Genomic DNA, 17,132 nt, shown 5'->3' on the forward strand with positions numbered 1-17,132 from the left:
ATGAATGAATGAATGAATGAATAAATAAATAAATAAATAAATAAATTGATGATGATGATGATAAATAAAATAAAATAAAATAAAATAAAATAAAATAAAATAAAATAAAATAAAATAATAATAATAATAATAATAATAATAATAATAATAATAATAATAATAATAATAATAATAATAATAATAATAATAATAATAATAATAATAATAATAATAATAATAATAATAATAATAGAGTTTGAGAAACAAATGATGTTGTATGGAGGGTGATTTTCTTCAGTGCAAAGAATGCATGAACTCCTAGAGCTTAAAAAATTAAATGTATTGGTGATACATAATTGTTGCTAATTCTTGCACTGTAGGTATTATAGACGCATAGCATCCATTCAGAATGTTTTTTCCCTTGTGCTGTTTCCAGAAATAGCATCACTAGTCTGGTAGGATAAGCCCAAAGTTGGTCTTCCTGTTAGGAAGAGGGAGGAGAAAACATCGGGCAGCATATGCTGAACAGCGTAGCTATGACAAGAGTAGATCTTGCTGTTCCTCCTGAGCCTCTTAGCCATTTCTTCTCTCTTGTGGGGCAGAGCTGTAAGCTGTATACAAGCTATCCTCCACTTCTACCTGTTGCTTTCATATGTGGCGAGGAAACCCACCCCATTAACAGCGCTGTTCTGCTTCCAATCTAGTTGTCTTCTGTGTATGAAATGGAAGGTGGTGTTCCATCATACCTTTTGTCTCTGCTAGCAAAATACCTAGGGATGGGTGTACATAAGGCAATGCCACCTTTTTATAGTGCTGTCCAGTTGACTCTATATGGCCCCATAAAGATTTACTGTAATTGTAGAGGAAAGTAAAACTTTAAACCATACATATCTCATGTCAACATTTTCTTTTTCTCCCTTATTTTCTACACTGTACTTCTCAGTACATTTTCTGTAATGCTGAATTTTTAATCTCTTGGCTTTTCCCAAGGAAATGGAAATGGGCTAGAAATTGTGTTTTCTTGGAGCCTTGTCTACGGGAAAGTCCTGCTTCATGGTACATGGCAAATTGTTTGTCCTGAAGGGGGATATTGAGTATGGTCATGCACTATGGAAGAAATGTGGCTCATTTTTTTGTGGACTATTAGAGGAATCTGATGCACATTTCTGATAAGATTACAGGCTACTCAGAGCTGATACTGCTAGTTTGGAACTTACAATGTGCACAGGTACCTATTTAATGAAGCAAAGAATTTGGAAAAGTTTCTGTTTAGGCTACAAGTCACCATGATGGGTGATGAATTCTAAGACTTGTAGATCCCAAACGCTGATGAAATGGGGGTAAGAAGGAATGGACATTGGGCTTTACCAAACAAGTTGTCCTATATGTTTTGCTGTTTATGTAAAATAATCTCAATCACATGAGTGGTGACAATCTTGGGCAAAACCAATCTCTAACATACGTATCTACAATAAGCACCTAAGGTTTTCCAGGTTTAGTACATAGAGGCTTTTATCACAGTCTTAGGAATTTTCATTTTTGCATAAAACTTTGTCTTCTTTGGTTCTAGTTTCCAATCATGGGAGTGCTTAGATTGGCCTGTTGTTAGGAATAAGCCATGAGCGATGGGTTCCCAAGCAACTCTGTTTAGCAGGAAATTGTCCTTTTCTCTAACCATATAGACTTTGTTATAATGATTTAACCAATCCTCTGCGGTTATTTGTGAAAGCCTTTTGAGTGTCACCTAATTAAATATTGATACTTTTGTAATCTAGGGGGAAAGTATTTCAGTCCAAGTGCTTTTCATTTTATTATTTTGAATGTGTTTTATCTACAGAGTTACTTGGTTTGTGAACCTGATTTGGCCAACTAAGTGGAGTATATAAAATATTTAACATAAATTATGTTCTCATGGTGATTAGATTGGGAATTAGGGCTGTATGTGCACCAGCTAGTTCAGGTAGCTCAATAGAATGAAAGCAGGAAGTTAATAAGCAACAAATAAGTGTGCTGAATATGAAAATGGAGATAATTGTTCCTTTGGATTTTGGAACACTGCGATATAGTGGTTAGAACATTTTGCCTAAAGTCCCCCATAGCAAGTGATAAAGGATTGTAGCAGTTGGTGGACCTCAGTCAGAGTTAGAGTATTGGACTAAGAATGGTAGAGATCTTGGTTCAAATATCCACTCAGTTGTGAAGCTCTTTGGGTACGTTTGGCCAGTCACTATCTGCCATGTAGGTGGCTAAAATGGTACGAGAAAGTAGTTAGCCTCTCTTTCATCATAATCATTTCAAAAATGAAGAAATCTACAGTATATCACAGAAGTGAGTTCACATTTCATAAATATTTTAGTATATCTTTTCATGTGACAACACTGAACAAATGACACTTGGCTACAATGTAAAGAAGTGAGTATACAGCTTGTATAACAGTATAAAAGTGCTGTCTACTCAAAATAACGCAACACACAGCCATTAATGTCTAAACCGCTGGCAACAAAAGTGAGTACATCCCTAAGTACGCCCCTAATTGCAAATGAATTCTCTTTTCCATTTTCCCTATAGTTTTACCATAAACGTCTGTGTGAGTTTTGAAGGTCCAGGCATTTCAGATAAAATAGGTAAGTGTTTTGTTTGTTTGTTTTGTTTGTTTGTTGTTTTGTTTTGTTTGTTTGTTTTGCATTGGCATGGCTGTACTCAAGATTCTTTGAATTCTGTTTGAATAGTTAAAATTGTTTTAACACTGTGTGACTAGAAAAGGCCTGACTAGAGGTGACTGTAATTCCATGTATAAATATTTGCCATGCATTCTCTCTCTTATGTCTAAGGAAGTCAACGTGATCCAAGAAAGCTCCCATTAAAATATAGCAGTTAGTCTTTAAGGTGCCACAATGATTTTATCTTCTTTTATTTCTTCTTTTGTTTTTGATGCGATATTCTAACACAGACTAACATGGCTACCTCTAAAAGTCAATTGCATGGATTCCATTAACACTGATGTTTTTGCTGTATAAATATCCATGACGTGGAAGACAATTGGATAATCTCTAGGACATGGGAACTGATAGAGAAGGGGATCTTGACTTCCTTGATGTCACATTCTCAACATGAAAAAAGTTATCCAAAAAGTATCCTATCTTCTTTGTGTTTATGTAAAAGAGGTCTTACTAGTTTTGTTGCGACCAATTCTCAAGAACATCTGCATGCAATTTTACTTCTTATCTTGACTATTCTTCTTCCTTTATTTACTTAAAATTGAGGCTGAGACCAGGTTTCATGTGAGCCTGGATATAGCAGGCCTTTCCCAATATCCTCCTAAAACTTGTATGCATCCATATGTGAGAGGTGACAGTAATTCACGATGGTAAGCCATCGCATTGAAAACAGGGCAGCTGGGGTAACCACTTACACCATGAAGGAGGACATACTTCACTAGAAAAGCAAACAAAACACTGATCTGCATGAAAATAGCATGTGCTATATATATACAGATTTAGGGAGATGCATTGTAGTTCTGTTTGTGTGTGTGTGTACACACACACACACACACACACACACACACACACACACACACACACACAAAGAGAGAGAGAGAGAGAGAGAGAGAGAGAGAGAGAGAACTACAATGCATCTCCCTAAATCCGGGTGACCTGTTCTGTGCAACCCTTTGGCAGATACCTTAAATGCACACAAGTCAGCTACACAGTACTATCTCAGTAGAGTGCTGTGAAGAAGGAGCAGAGCTTGGAAAACCTTACTTTTTTGGTTTAAGAACTTCTAGAATCTATGCTGAATGGATGATTCTGGGAGCTGTAGTCCAAAAAAGTAAATGTTCCAAGTTCTGAGGTGAAAGTAACAGTGTTCATTGTCCCAGCAGTATACCTCTGGGAAGCACAGAGTTATGCAGGGTAATGAAGGTGGGAGCAGCTATGCCCACCTGGCTCAACAGCCTGGCTCTTTGGATAGCTGGGGCATTTAAAAGGTTGAGGGATTAGGGATTTTTTTCCTCATAAGGGAGGCTAATGCTAGCCATGGTAGACCTTTGCATCTGCCTTCAGCTTGTGGGTGGTGATGCCAGCCCTGGTTAAGACATGAACATAGAAATAATTTACTTGAAAAAATATGGAGATATTATTATTCACCTAAAGCTTTTGTTTATCATCTTTCTTTCCAACGGAGCTCCAAAAGTGATATCCCATGGACTGAAATTCAGACTGAAATCGGGGGGGGGGGGGGGGGATGAGATTTTAAACACTGTTTTTAAAAAACAGATTTTAAAAACTCCTATATTAGGCATAAAGGGCTCTCGGAACCTTTCAGTGTTAGTTACCCATTGGACGCTCAACAAAACCAGAACTGGCTTAACCCCTCTTGGGAGAGCATCCCACAATGAAGGTGCTTTACAGAGAAAAACCTGTTTTGTGTTCCCATTGATCTAGCTTCTTGGGACAATAGGACACAAAATAGGGTCTCTGTTGAGGATGTCAAGTTTGCATCTTTTTTTGAATACACCTGAACCTCAGGTGAAAATACAGTGAAAGATTTTGCCACATTCTGTGCTCTTCTGTTTATAATCATGTAAACAGATATCAGAACTCAGTTTTCAAAATAAAATTTTGATAGAAAAAAAAATCAAATTTCCAAGTTCTGGACATAGGAAGTGTTTAAGCAGCTTGATTTTAGAAAATGAATATGAGCTAACTGAACACAGAAATCCTGTCAGATGCAAAAAAGGGGCCCTTTTCTGTAAATCTAGAGCAGAATTTGAAAGAGCAGATGCAGTTATGTTGTTTCATTTGCCTTATGTTATTTAGCTCTGAGAGCTGAACTACAGTTGGATTCCTTAAAGGTCAAAGGAGCAGTTAAGCGGACTCTCTTCCTTGATTACCATCAATCACAGCACATTTTCCTCTTCACTGTATCCAGGCAGAATTGGTTCACTTGCAAGAACTTTGTGGTTTATCTCAGAGTAAGTGGTTCTTTTCTGCTAGGTTAAGAAAATGATTATTTCACTGGGAATCATTTTAGGGCGTACTTGGTGTCTGATTACACAAGGACAGACAGTAAAATGAATAACAGTCACGGGGTCTTTTTAAAAATCTGATTTTAATCTGATTTTCTAGTGGTGTTCACCACTAAGAAATTAAACAGTGGCAGTCCTGAAGATCTTTCTTCTTTTGGACTGGGGCTCTTAGAATCCCAGGATTTGCAGTCCCAACTTTGTACGTTTGCTTAGTAAAATAGTTCTGGTCTGTAACCAGTTTTCAGAGATTGTTTTATTATTATTATGTTGTCACCCACAGTTCTTTCAGGGCCTTTTGTACAGCTCTGTGACTGATTTCCAGAACTCGTATCTAAGCAAATAAATTGTTTTTTCCAATTAATTGCTGGAACATTTTCTCCTTCAGTGAATAAGTGAATTAAAACACAAAATTTCAAAACCAGACCAAAAAAAAATGCTTCTGTTCTTATTGACTACAGTTTCTCTGCAGTACAGAGCCTCAGAGTAAATTGCAATGTGTTCTAGGGCTGTAGTTTCCAATGTGTTTGTTATGACACCCCACCTCCCCAGTCACTTAGGGTACATTCAGATGGGTATTTATCCCACTGTTTGGTCTGCTGCAAGAATGTCTTGTTCTCTCCTTTTTCCAGCTGTCATGTCATAGAATTGCTAAAATGAAACAACCTGCCCCCAGAGTGTTCTTACCTGTACCTTTCTAGGGCTACAACTTTTTCCCCATGGAGCACATTTATATGTTTACTGCAGTTGTCCCCAAACTTTCTCGACTTGCAGTTCCCTTGACTTGTTGGCCACTAGCCATGGTTCCCCCAATACGATACTTTGGGCGAGTGGAGGAGAAAGGAGGGGGAAGCTCGGTCTGAGTAGTACTTCCAAGGATTCTGTGGCACCCCTGGCTAGATTGGGTGGTACCCTGGGGTGCTGTGGTGCATATTTTGGGAACCACTGGCATTTCGTTATTATATTTTTCCTGTAGAAAAAGCAAGACATTAAGAGAAACACTTACATGTCGGAAGCTGGTGTTCACAAGCCAAAAGATCACAGGCAGATAATCTGGCAGGTTGAGTTGATAGGAAACCTTTCTGGAAGGACATGGGGACTGAAGAAAATGCCATGTCTCGCACTGTGTCTGTGTCCCACTAATATTATATGTATTACTTACAATGCACTTTGCGTTCATGGTGGGCAATGGTGAACAAATCAACACAATTGCCTTCATGAATTCACAACCCTGCCCTTTCTGCTGGGCAATGAAGAACATATTGAAATCTGCCTTTTTAGAGCAGGTGTTGGGAGTCCTTGGCCTTCCAAGTGTTGATAGACTTCTAATTCCCATCATCCCAAACGTGGATGGCCAGTGGTTATGGATAATGAGATTTCTAGTCCAACAATATTTGAAGGAACACTTACCTGTGTTTTAAAGATGAGACTTTATGGTAGATTACTGCTTCCGAATAAAATTAGGTTCTGTTTTATTTAACAAACTGCTTCCCAAGTGTGGAACACTGACAATCTACTTGTTTTCCGCACTTTGCAAATCTGGACTGCAGTTGAACACATGCTCATATAGCAAGAATGAGGGTTAATCCAACTGAACAGAGAGGTCCTTATCCAGAGAAGACAGCCATAGGATCTAGATGTTAATCCTTCATTACTGAAACAGATGAAAATTATTTACATTAATGAAGTACACACCTATTATAAAGAATTTCCTTTTAATTTACTCCTGGTAGGATGAAACAGAATTTCGGGATAAATTGTCTCCAATCCACATTACTCTGAATTACAGCTTGGATGAATCTGCTTTCTCACATGACTTGACTGTGAACCCAATCTTAAACTACTACCAAGAAAATGTCATTGGGGAGCAGGTAATGGACCTTGCATGCAAATACTGTCATGCTGTGTGTGGTTTTTATAGGATGCTTTGTTCTGTGGCTTCAGCATTCCCTCCATATATACAGCGAGGGTTTAATTTGTTCATGATGGTGAGTTAATCAAACCAGTCCTATCAGAAATTTGTGGAAACTCTTCCAGACGGCATTTTCTAAATGTTCTCGTTCTCACACTTCTAGCTAAATGTAGCAGCATGTAAATAATATTCCCTGCCTAGGCATGAAGGAAAAATATATACACACCCTCTAATATGCACCCTTTGTATTGGCTTCAGAGTTTGGAATGCTCATGTCTTTTTGGGAAAATATTTTTAATGGCTATCAAATAAACAAACAAAAAAGAAAGGAAAGGAAATGATTGAAATTCCATTTCAAAAAAACTCTAACATGAATGATGCATGTTTTGGGCAATGCAGGCTTACATTCTTGTGGATTGTGGAGAGGACAACGTGTGCATTCCCGACTTGAAACTTTCCGCTGTGCCGTAAGTTTGAACAAATAAACTGGTGTATTGCTCTTAATGGGATAAAGGTGTTCATTAGAAAGCTGCTTAGCGGAGGAGAGAAAGAAAGGGAGGAACCAATCAGGGTTGCCCTTGTGACAAGACTTTACTGCTGCATACTGAGACTAGCTTTTATGTCTCTGGTTTGCTTTTTATGGTCCTCAAGTGCATGACTTCAAAGGTTTGTCACATTTTAAAACCCAAACGAAATCACCTCTGTATGTCTCCACGGTTTCAAATAAAAATAGGGAGGGATGTTTCAGATACTATTTTCCGCGACTGTGCTTGAGCAAAACAAAAAAAAACATGCAGTTGATTTTCCTCAAGGCTGCAGCCTTCTCTTTTGTCCAGAGTGTATCACGAGTTGTGGGTGTGCAGGTATGGGTGTGGAAGGAACTAGTTGTAGATAAGAGTGCCCATCTTTGAATGGCATATGAGCATTCCTCAGAGTAGTTCTGGCCTTCTGCCTAAAGGCTGGACTTCAGAATCCCACATCCAGGATTGTCCCCAGCTATTAGCCATACAATCTGGGATACTGTTGATATGGAAATCAAAAAAGTAATTTTTCTGAGTATTAGCCGTATTATATATCCCACTTTAACATAACTCCTTCACCCTATTGGGGAATGATTGATAGACTTCAGTTAAGTTTTATAGCAAGTCATGAGAACATCACAATGTCCGCTGTATTCCAACATCTTCTCCTTAATGACCAAGTGTTGCATGATAATTTTAATTTTTATGTGAATAGCTTCTCAGAAGCCATTCACCTGTATTTATTACTTTTATTGCATTTTAACCCATCCTTCCTCCAAGAGTGGCATTTGTAATTATTTGTCTTTCATTCAAATTTATGTTCACAGCGAGCTTGTGAGATAGGTTAGAATGGGAGACAGGGACTTGACCAAGATCATCTGGCTATGTTGTTTAGTGCCATGGATGTAGAAACTCCATCTCACATTGGGAGAATATGATAGCTTTCCAAGTCAGAAATGAATGCAATAACTCAGTTCAAAAAAAGACAGTAACAAAAAAATTACTTTTTTTCATGTAGAGATAGGGATCAGATCATAATTGGGGAGGAAAACTGCATCATGCTAATGATCAATTCAAGAAATGAAGGAGAAGGTGCCTATGAGGCTGAGCTTCACATAAAAATACCTCCTGAGGCAGATTACACTGGCATTGAACGTAACAACAAGGTAATGTTAAAAAGTTGTTTGTTTGGCTGCCATCTTTTTTCTCCAACAAAGCCTGTTTAGTAGCTAATCTGTACAATATCCTTGTATGGGAAAGTTGGAGACAGAAGTTGGAAATATTGTTTTCATGTAGGGCAACTCTCAACATACCCAACCAGCGTGACCATTGGCCTTCTTATCTGAGAATTATTGGAGTTGTAGTTCCAAGACAACTTTCACAAGCTCTGAGAAGAGGAGCAATTGCAGTTCAAAATATTGCATACACATCTTATTTGTATTTATTTATCTGAAGTAATGAATCTTGAAATAACAAATACTTCACTCAAATGCAAAGTTTCGCCCCATCCCTGAAGATTTCTTTCTAAGGTGGCGATGAGTGTAGCAAAGGTTTGTAGCTGTTCAGCAGGCCATGTAGAGCTTGAACTGAGCTGGACATAGCTTGCTTTACTTGAAAGGTTTTGGAGGCACAAGGAGGGGGTAGCTCTAGAGGAGCCAAAATGAAATTCTATCCCCTAAGTACACAGACAGTGTATGTGTTCACTACAGGGAAGAATATATCAACTCATCTGACTACAAAGCCTGCAAGCTGATCCTGCATGAACTTTATTTTGGATGGTTCAAAGCATGACACACACACCCCCAAAAAAGAGGGACCAAGGTGTGCCAAGTTAATTTCCTTCTTGCAGCAAATATTTTTGTTGTGCTGAAAATAACTTCCTGCTCTTGTTTCACTGATATAAAACTCACAGTAGAAAAGGACAACAATGGGAGAAAAATATGCCTCCATAATAGTTGAGAAGAAATAAGATCTTGCTTTTCCTGGAGACTAAATTTTATATTTAACAGAGATTTGTTTTGTTTTTGTAGACTCATCTTTAAAAATACCCTTTCCCCTTACTGCCCGATATATTGTGGTGTTCTTTATGACTTAATTTTGGAGATTGCAGCATATAAGTTTTTATTATTGTATTAGGATAGCGTAGGTTAGCCTTCCACAGGGTGAGATGATGGAGTTTGGCATATAGGGAAGATAGGATGCTGGGAAGACAGGTGTTGATTGTACAGGCAGATACACAAGAACTATGGAGGCTTTCTCCCACATTTACATTTTGATAAAATCTTATCAGAATTGAAGTAAAACAGAATTCTTGTCTCTCTGTAGTAGGAGCCAGTGATGAGTTTTGAACTATGTTGAGTACTTGTTTCCTTGGATCTCTTTGATAAAGCAAGAACATGTAGTGTTGGTTGCTGTGGCTTTTTCGGGCTCTTTGGCCATGTTCTGAAGGTTGTTCTTAACATTTCATCAGTCTCTGTGGCCAGCATCTTCAGAAGACAGCACTCTGTGCTCTGGTGCAGTTTGTTTGGGAGTTGAGTATTTATGGCTGTGAGATCAGCTTTTGTCCTTTTTAGGAGAAGGGTGATTATGGTGATCAGTGTGTTTTTGTTGTGGGTGTATTGTTGTGATAAGGAGGAGAGATTATCTGTCACTGTGATTGATGGGTGTCGTTAGCTGGTCTATCCTGTGTAGTGATCATTGGTCATTGTGGCTGGGTAGAGTTTGTTGACCTTTTGCATGCTGTATTTTTCAGTGCTGGGAGCCAAGTTTTGCTGAGTTTCAAACTTCTTTCTTGTTGAAATTCTGCTGATGTTTGTGTTGATACCTTTTGATCATTGCCCGTTAGGGATACAGTAACTGTTTCTGTGTTGTTGTTTTTAGTTTTGGCAGGAAACTGGGGTAGAATTAGTAGATTACTTAGAAATTCAGACACAATTTTTTTTGCACAAACACTTACGGTCCCAGAAAAATTGTTCAATAACAGGCCTTTGATGTATGATGGGGGCTTGAAAAAGTTACTAAAGTTTACATTTGACCATGTTGGTTTTTGGATTCTGGGACTTATAGTTCAGAAGGTAACTTTTCCAAGATTTGCTTTCCCAGACTAGTCAAAGTACATGAGAGGAGCTTAAGGATTTTTTTATGAAGACCGCTAATGAAACTAAATTTAAATTTCAAGACCAAGCTGTATGATTGAGAACATACAGTAGAACAGCCCATCTTCTCCACAAGCTACTTATGCCAATGGACAAGTTAATGAATATTTTTAATATAAAGCAAAAAGAGAGAGTATGCTGTTTATTTGCCACTTCATGTTGCTTAAGGCGCTCTCTAGGCAGTTTACAATTTTATTGTGCAGGCTACACATTCATGGAGCAAACTGGGTACTCAAGAAGGATGGAAGGCGGAGTCAACCTCGAGCCGGCTATCTGAGCCCATCAGGATTGAACTCAGGTCGTGAGCATAGTCTTCACTGCAGTACTGCAGTTTAACCACTGTGCCACAAGTCTCCTATATATTTGTTTGTTTGTTTATTTATTTAGTGTCAATTGTAGGCTGCCATTCTCCTGATGAGGTGAAAGGACAGCAGTGAAGTCCTTTTCTATGTTATTGAAGGCAGACAAGCATGGTGAGATGAGACCAGTTACTGTATATTTTGGAAAACAGAGTATATGTTCTGTCAGAAAAGAGGAATTTTGTAATTTGTGAAGGAGTCCCCAATTCTGTGTCCTCTTTTGAGAGGATAGAAAGCAAAGACAAGGAAGTTGTAAATTGCATGATGTGCTTGTTTATATTGGGATGATCATGTACATCATCTGCAAGGACAACTATAGGTATGGTAAGACCTGCACACTTTTTGTGGGTAGTGGTGTTAATTTATTGAAATACCTATAAATTAGCTTTCAACTAAGAGTTTCCATGATAATTAGAAACGATACATAATGATATGTCATGCAAAAATAGTAGTTTTAAGAAAAGAGAAAGAAACAGCACAGATTAGCTCTTCTACTGATTATGACAACAATAACAAAAGAGAACACTAGGAAGGGACAGAGATGGAAATGTTGCTCTTTTTTTGGACTACAGTGGTGCCTCATAAGATGATTGCCTCATGGGGCGAAAAACCCACAAGACAATTGTTTTTTGCAATCCCTATGGTGCTTTGCAAGATGGTTTTTTCTATGACCATGCTTCACAAGACATTTTTTCGAGACCGATGCCTCGCAAGATGAATAAATTTCATTCGTCTTGCGAGGTTCCCACAGGGAACCTTGCAATATGATATTTTCACAAGACGACGATTTTTGTGGAACGAATTAAAATCGTCTTGCGAGGCACCACTGTGTAACTACCACAATTCCCCAACTAGTGGCTCTGATAGCTGGAAGTTCAGGGAGTCATAGTCCACAAAAGCAACTTCCCAACTCGTAAAGAAGGAAGCCTAAAGCTCATTGAAAAGAGGATCATCTTGGCCTGTTGTCTAAGAGCAATCAAGAAGAGCAACAATCAAACTTTCCCAGGGAACAAGGGCCTGTAACTTGGGGAAAAATATTTTTCCTGTATCACTGTTATATCAGACTGCGGGGGTACAAAATGCAGAGGGTTGTGAATGTTATGCTCTGGAAAGGTTTGACCATTTTCCCCTCCACATTTTAGAAATGTGATAACTGGAAATCTGGTTGACTAGACCCTTCTCACTTGGGGGCAGTACAGAGAATGAAAGAAACCTTAGTTGTTGGACCTTAAATATACCTGCTCCTCAACCACATCATTGAATCTAGGGTCACAGTTCCATGTAACTTTCTTTGCAAGACCTGGATGTTAAAATGTCAGCCACGAACATACAGTTCATTAATATCTGGACCTTGGGGAAATACATTGTGGCCAATGATGAATCATTGTCATGCAAGCTGCTCTGCCAGATTTAAAGCCTTACAGCTCCATTAATCTAAGATAACCAGGTTATCCGTTTTCATTCACATTCCAGTCACTTCCACTTGAAACACAATCCAAGTTGTTCTGCCACTAATTGGTAAAACTTTGCTACTGTTCAGAACTGTAAAAGAAGCCACATGTTCATGGGGGTTGTTCCTCAGGTCTAGTAAAAAGCTAGTGTGACTAGCTTTTTACTATTTATACATGAGTGTTGATGGGTTTACATACATGACTACCAAAGTGGCTATCAGAACATGTGTCAATTCTTCTTATTTTTCTCTTACAAAGACCTGTGTCTTTATTCCCTAGTGCAAATATTCATTTCTGCTGTCCTGCCATCCCTTGAATTAAGTAAATTCAGTGTAAAGATTTCTCAGCAATGACAGAACTTTTAAGTCAGTGGTTTAGTGTAACCATAGCTTATCCATAGCAAAGATTTCAGGGATCCTGTCTTAAGAATTCTGTGGTCCCTCAACAATTTATTAAGGGTTTGTTATTAAGATGCTTTGTTGTTTAGAGAACAGAGTGTTATGGATTGGCTAAGAGTGCTGGACTGGAATGAGAGAGATTCAAATTCCAATCCCTATTGGTGGAGGTGGGTTCCCCACATTTCTTGCTCATTTTGAAGGTCATTAAAATGAGTTTGGACTATCGTAGGCAGTCCAAAATGACTAACTCTTACAGTATATTCAGAATAGCAGAAGTAACCCACAACAACCATTAGATCCTGGCCGTGAAAGCCTTCGCAAATACATAGTTCAGTTTTGCCTCTACAAATTTATTTTTCCCTCCTGAGCTAAGTCACCAATGCCAAGTGGGCTGGAAATTATGGGTGATTCAATCAAGAAACCTATTTGGAGATGGGCGCACTTTTTTTTTTTTGCACCTACAGCTGAAGAAGTAGATGCAAATAGTATAGTATTTAAATACCGTAATATTCATTCCTATCCTTGCATCTCTTTCAAAGTACAGACAGATTTCTGATTTTTTCCCTTCCATTTGCTGTGACTTCCTTAGTCATGAATGAATGATTGGCCTTCTGTGCAGGTGCTGGAAATCAACAGCTATCTTGCTGTCTACAAGCCGTTAATTTTGCCAACAGGATACATTCTGGATTGACCATTGACCTCCCTCTTGGTGTTCTTTGGTTACAGGCACTACGTGCACTGAGCTGTGATTACAAAATGGAAAACGAAACAAGAATGGTGATTTGTGACCTTGGGAACCCTATGGCAGCTGGAACAAATGTAAGACAAAACCAGAAACATTTGCTGATTTTTATCAGATTGAATTGTTTGGGGAGTTAATGGAAAACCACCTCAATCAGGGGAATTTGTGTCAATATGTGGCAGCTAAAAACATTCTTTGGGCAGGAAATTGTTGATATAATAGACAGCAACATTATGCTATATTAGAGAGACAGAGAGAGCATATAATCTAGTTGGTTAATTTATTTATGACCCTGAATCAGCTCAGCTATTTCTAAAAGTAGTTATACTTGAAGACTTCAGTGTACATGAGTCTGATTTCTTTCACTGAGATACGGGCTGCATTCCAGTGTACACAATTGTAAGAGTGGGTGATACTTTTTATTGGACCATTAAAAATCAAACATATTGCAATATTTCATGGAGGAATCCCACTTCTTCAGGCTAAGCACCATGGCTTCAACTTCTCCACAAAAGCTTGCAATTTGTTTATTTTTTTAATTGTTTGATTAAAACTGTATAATCTTGGGGACTAAAAAGCCTTTCCATATTTATTCCAGTGTACAGTTAGTTAGGAGTATGCCTCATGGAAGTTATTCAGTGTGGTGCTTTCTCATAAACAGACAAATATAGGACTTTTACAATCATTCTATATACCTTGGGCTTCATCCCTTGCAAACTCCTTCCAAATGGTTACCTCTGAAAAGATAACAACAGCATGAAAGAGTAGCTATGATCCCATAAATAAACTGAGCATTAGTAAAGATGGTGCATTACTGGTGTAATGTGTGAGTAAGAGAAACATCCAGTTCCAGTCAATACACTTGCCGAGCACTAGCCATCAATCATAAACTCCACAGCCATATGCCTATGGAGAATTCCAAATGCTGCCAGCTGGGTTGATGTGCATGGAGCTGCACAAATAGAACTTAACATTTTTCTAGGAGTCTATTTTCTCAGCATTAGAGAGAACGGACTGCCCCTTCCCCAACTGTTTGGATGACTGCATTTAACCTCAGAAGGAGGTGGAAGGGTTACAGGGCTAGGCAGAGGACAGCATGACTCCTGCCCATCAGAAATTCCCAGAGCTTCATCCTTGTGAGCCCCATCTCTCCCACACAGTTGCATTTGTGGCCATATTTTTTTTACTAACTGAAGTTCATTGTTTCATTGAAAGCAAACCCAGAAGAACTGCACTAAAACCAGAATTTGCCATGAAGTTTTAACCCTTTTCTAGCAAATGGAAGTTTTGCGACATTTTCAGAGGTTTCCTTTTAAAGATTTCTAGACCAAACTATAGTTTTACCAGAACACTTGTATTTACTAATCCTTCCTTGTCTTTCCTTGAGTCCCTCCCACACATACAGACACTTCACTGCACATTCAAAAATGGGGTTGCAAGTGTTTAAATTATGCCATGAAGGTAAAACTATCTTGACAGATTTTTGAGAGCTCAGAACTCCTCTCTGAGGTAAACAGGTAAAATTCCATTGACCTCTGTTGTGTTTTATTGTAGGCATATGTGAACCTCATTTGCCCATTATTACTAACAGCATCTAGGACTAAAAGCCACCATTAAAACCCTTTGCCACACAGAGACACCATCTGCTGCTCATTAGTGTCTTACAACTGGAGTGCAGTTTTATGTTGTCAGTAAAGCATTAAAGTGAGGCTAATGTGGAGTGGGAGCTCATAGATCATTGGAACTGTGTTACGTGTCTGCACCAGTGGTTTGCAGACAACCGGATAACTATGTGCCTTGGTGCCAGAAGTAAGTGCAATGGGTACACCATTCAAGTTACAACAGTTTTGCAATAACTGTGCAATAACTTAACCATGCAGTAACTGTGCAACTCAATGGGGTAAAACATGGATATAGATGAGCTGAGTATATATGGATTCTTTGTTGTGCACTCATCCAGGAGATATAAACTTCATAAATTGATGGGGTACTGTCATGTTATTTGAGTTGCATGCAGAAGGCCTTTAGTTCAAGGCTTTGCATTTATATCACAGGATGATCAGAGCTTGGAGACTCAGTCAGAGCAGACAGTAATAGGATAGATGTTGATCCTATATAAGATGAGTCACATGTACAGTCCTGAATGCTTCAAGACCTCAAAGCTATATGAACAATCAGAGGCAAATTCAGGTTCTGAAAAGCTGCAATTCCTTTTTCAAAGCCTGGGCTTCTTGTCCAAAATCCACTTGATAGTCACATCTGGAGTATACCCATTGAATTCAATGGCTAAAGGGTAAATTAACACTTACATGTGCCCCATTGTCTAGAATCGGGTTGGTGATTTACACTTGTGTAAGTTGCGGCATACCGTAGGTTATATCAGCAAATTGCCACTCATTAATCAGGCATTGCACCTAGAAATGCAACTAGTACATCCTTTTAATTAGTGGCAACTTGCCAACATAGTTTATGTCATTTCACTTGAACAAACATAAACCACCAATTGGATTCTGGACAATGATTCAGTCGTTCTACTGAGATCTACTAACTGGATCCAAGTCCTTGTTTAGAACTTTTTGCAACCATCTACTCCTGTTTCTGACATTTTATACCTAATACATATGTGCAGGCTTGTAATGGTAGGCTCACATTTGGTAGCTAAAAACTGCCTCCTATAGACCTCCTTTGATGTGTGACAGAAAGGCGAGGCTTTGCCATTCTCCTTCCTTCTAATCTTCGATAGCTCGTCTAAGAGGCTTGTTTTTGTTTTAAATGGGCCCCAAACAGTAAAGGAGTAAGGTAAAGGAGTAGAGTGGGGAGGCTAGGCAATGACACCCTGAACAATTATTTGCAGTGACATGCCTTTGTAAGATTTACATTTTAAAAAAACTGCTCAATGGCAACTACCGGCACCCCCAATAGAGGTGAGGGCTTGGTAACCTTACTGTTTTAGACTACAACTCCCAGATACTTGAGGCCAGTATGGTCACAGCCATAGCCATCATGATTAGTGGTTTTGGGGAGTTGTAATAAAAAGACAACAGCATTTCCAGGTTGTGCTTCAGGCCACCTGAGGCCTTAAACTTTAACCTATATGCTCAGTTCAGTGAAATACTTACATGTCTAATAACTTAATTCTGATTCCTAGTTTTCTTCAGGCATCAGATTTACTGTTCAGCGATTTGACAATCCCGAGTCAAACATCCAGTTTGAATTGCAAATAAGAAGGTAAGAAATTGTGTTTGAGGGAGAGAGTGTGTGTGTGTGCTAATCTGGACCTGCTTAACTATGTCACATTGTTGATTTCTTTGATCCAGTTCATATGCTTGGTTTCCCTAGCATACCATTTCATTCCAGATTATTCTAGAGTCCTTAAACATTTGATTTGAGGACATAGAGCAAGTTGATCTAAAAACAATAATTTACTGTGATCATTCAGCTTTCTTTGAAACACCGTTTGAGGACTGCTCAAGGAGTATCGCTGAATTCTACTCATAACTGCTGATTTTAGAAGCATGCGTATTCTTTTATGGCAGGAAAATTGTTCAATGAATACATTTGAATTGAAAGCACAATTGCTGATGAAAGAGGT

The 17,132-nt window shown here is 38.6% G+C and overlaps 1 protein-coding gene across 3 annotated transcripts in view; it reads left to right on the forward strand.

Moving 5' to 3' along the window:
• The window catches only part of ITGA8 (integrin subunit alpha 8), a 140,707-nt gene that overhangs the window by 67,055 nt on the left and 56,520 nt on the right, over window positions 1–17,132 (forward strand). For all 3 annotated transcript variants that reach the window (XM_020806655.3, XM_073003121.2, XM_073003122.2), the window contains 7 exons: window positions 2,548–2,603; window positions 4,797–4,951; window positions 6,736–6,873; window positions 7,314–7,381; window positions 8,454–8,601; window positions 13,525–13,617; window positions 16,689–16,768. In XM_020806655.3, the coding sequence (XP_020662314.3) occupies window positions 2,548–2,603; window positions 4,797–4,951; window positions 6,736–6,873; window positions 7,314–7,381; window positions 8,454–8,601; window positions 13,525–13,617; window positions 16,689–16,768 (738 nt within the window). The remainder of the gene's footprint in view (window positions 1–2,547; window positions 2,604–4,796; window positions 4,952–6,735; window positions 6,874–7,313; window positions 7,382–8,453; window positions 8,602–13,524; window positions 13,618–16,688; window positions 16,769–17,132) is intronic.

Source organism: Pogona vitticeps, chromosome 6 (genome assembly GCF_051106095.1).
Source record: "Pogona vitticeps strain Pit_001003342236 chromosome 6, PviZW2.1, whole genome shotgun sequence".
In the NCBI taxonomy this organism is placed as follows: Eukaryota; Metazoa; Chordata; class Lepidosauria; order Squamata; family Agamidae; genus Pogona; species Pogona vitticeps.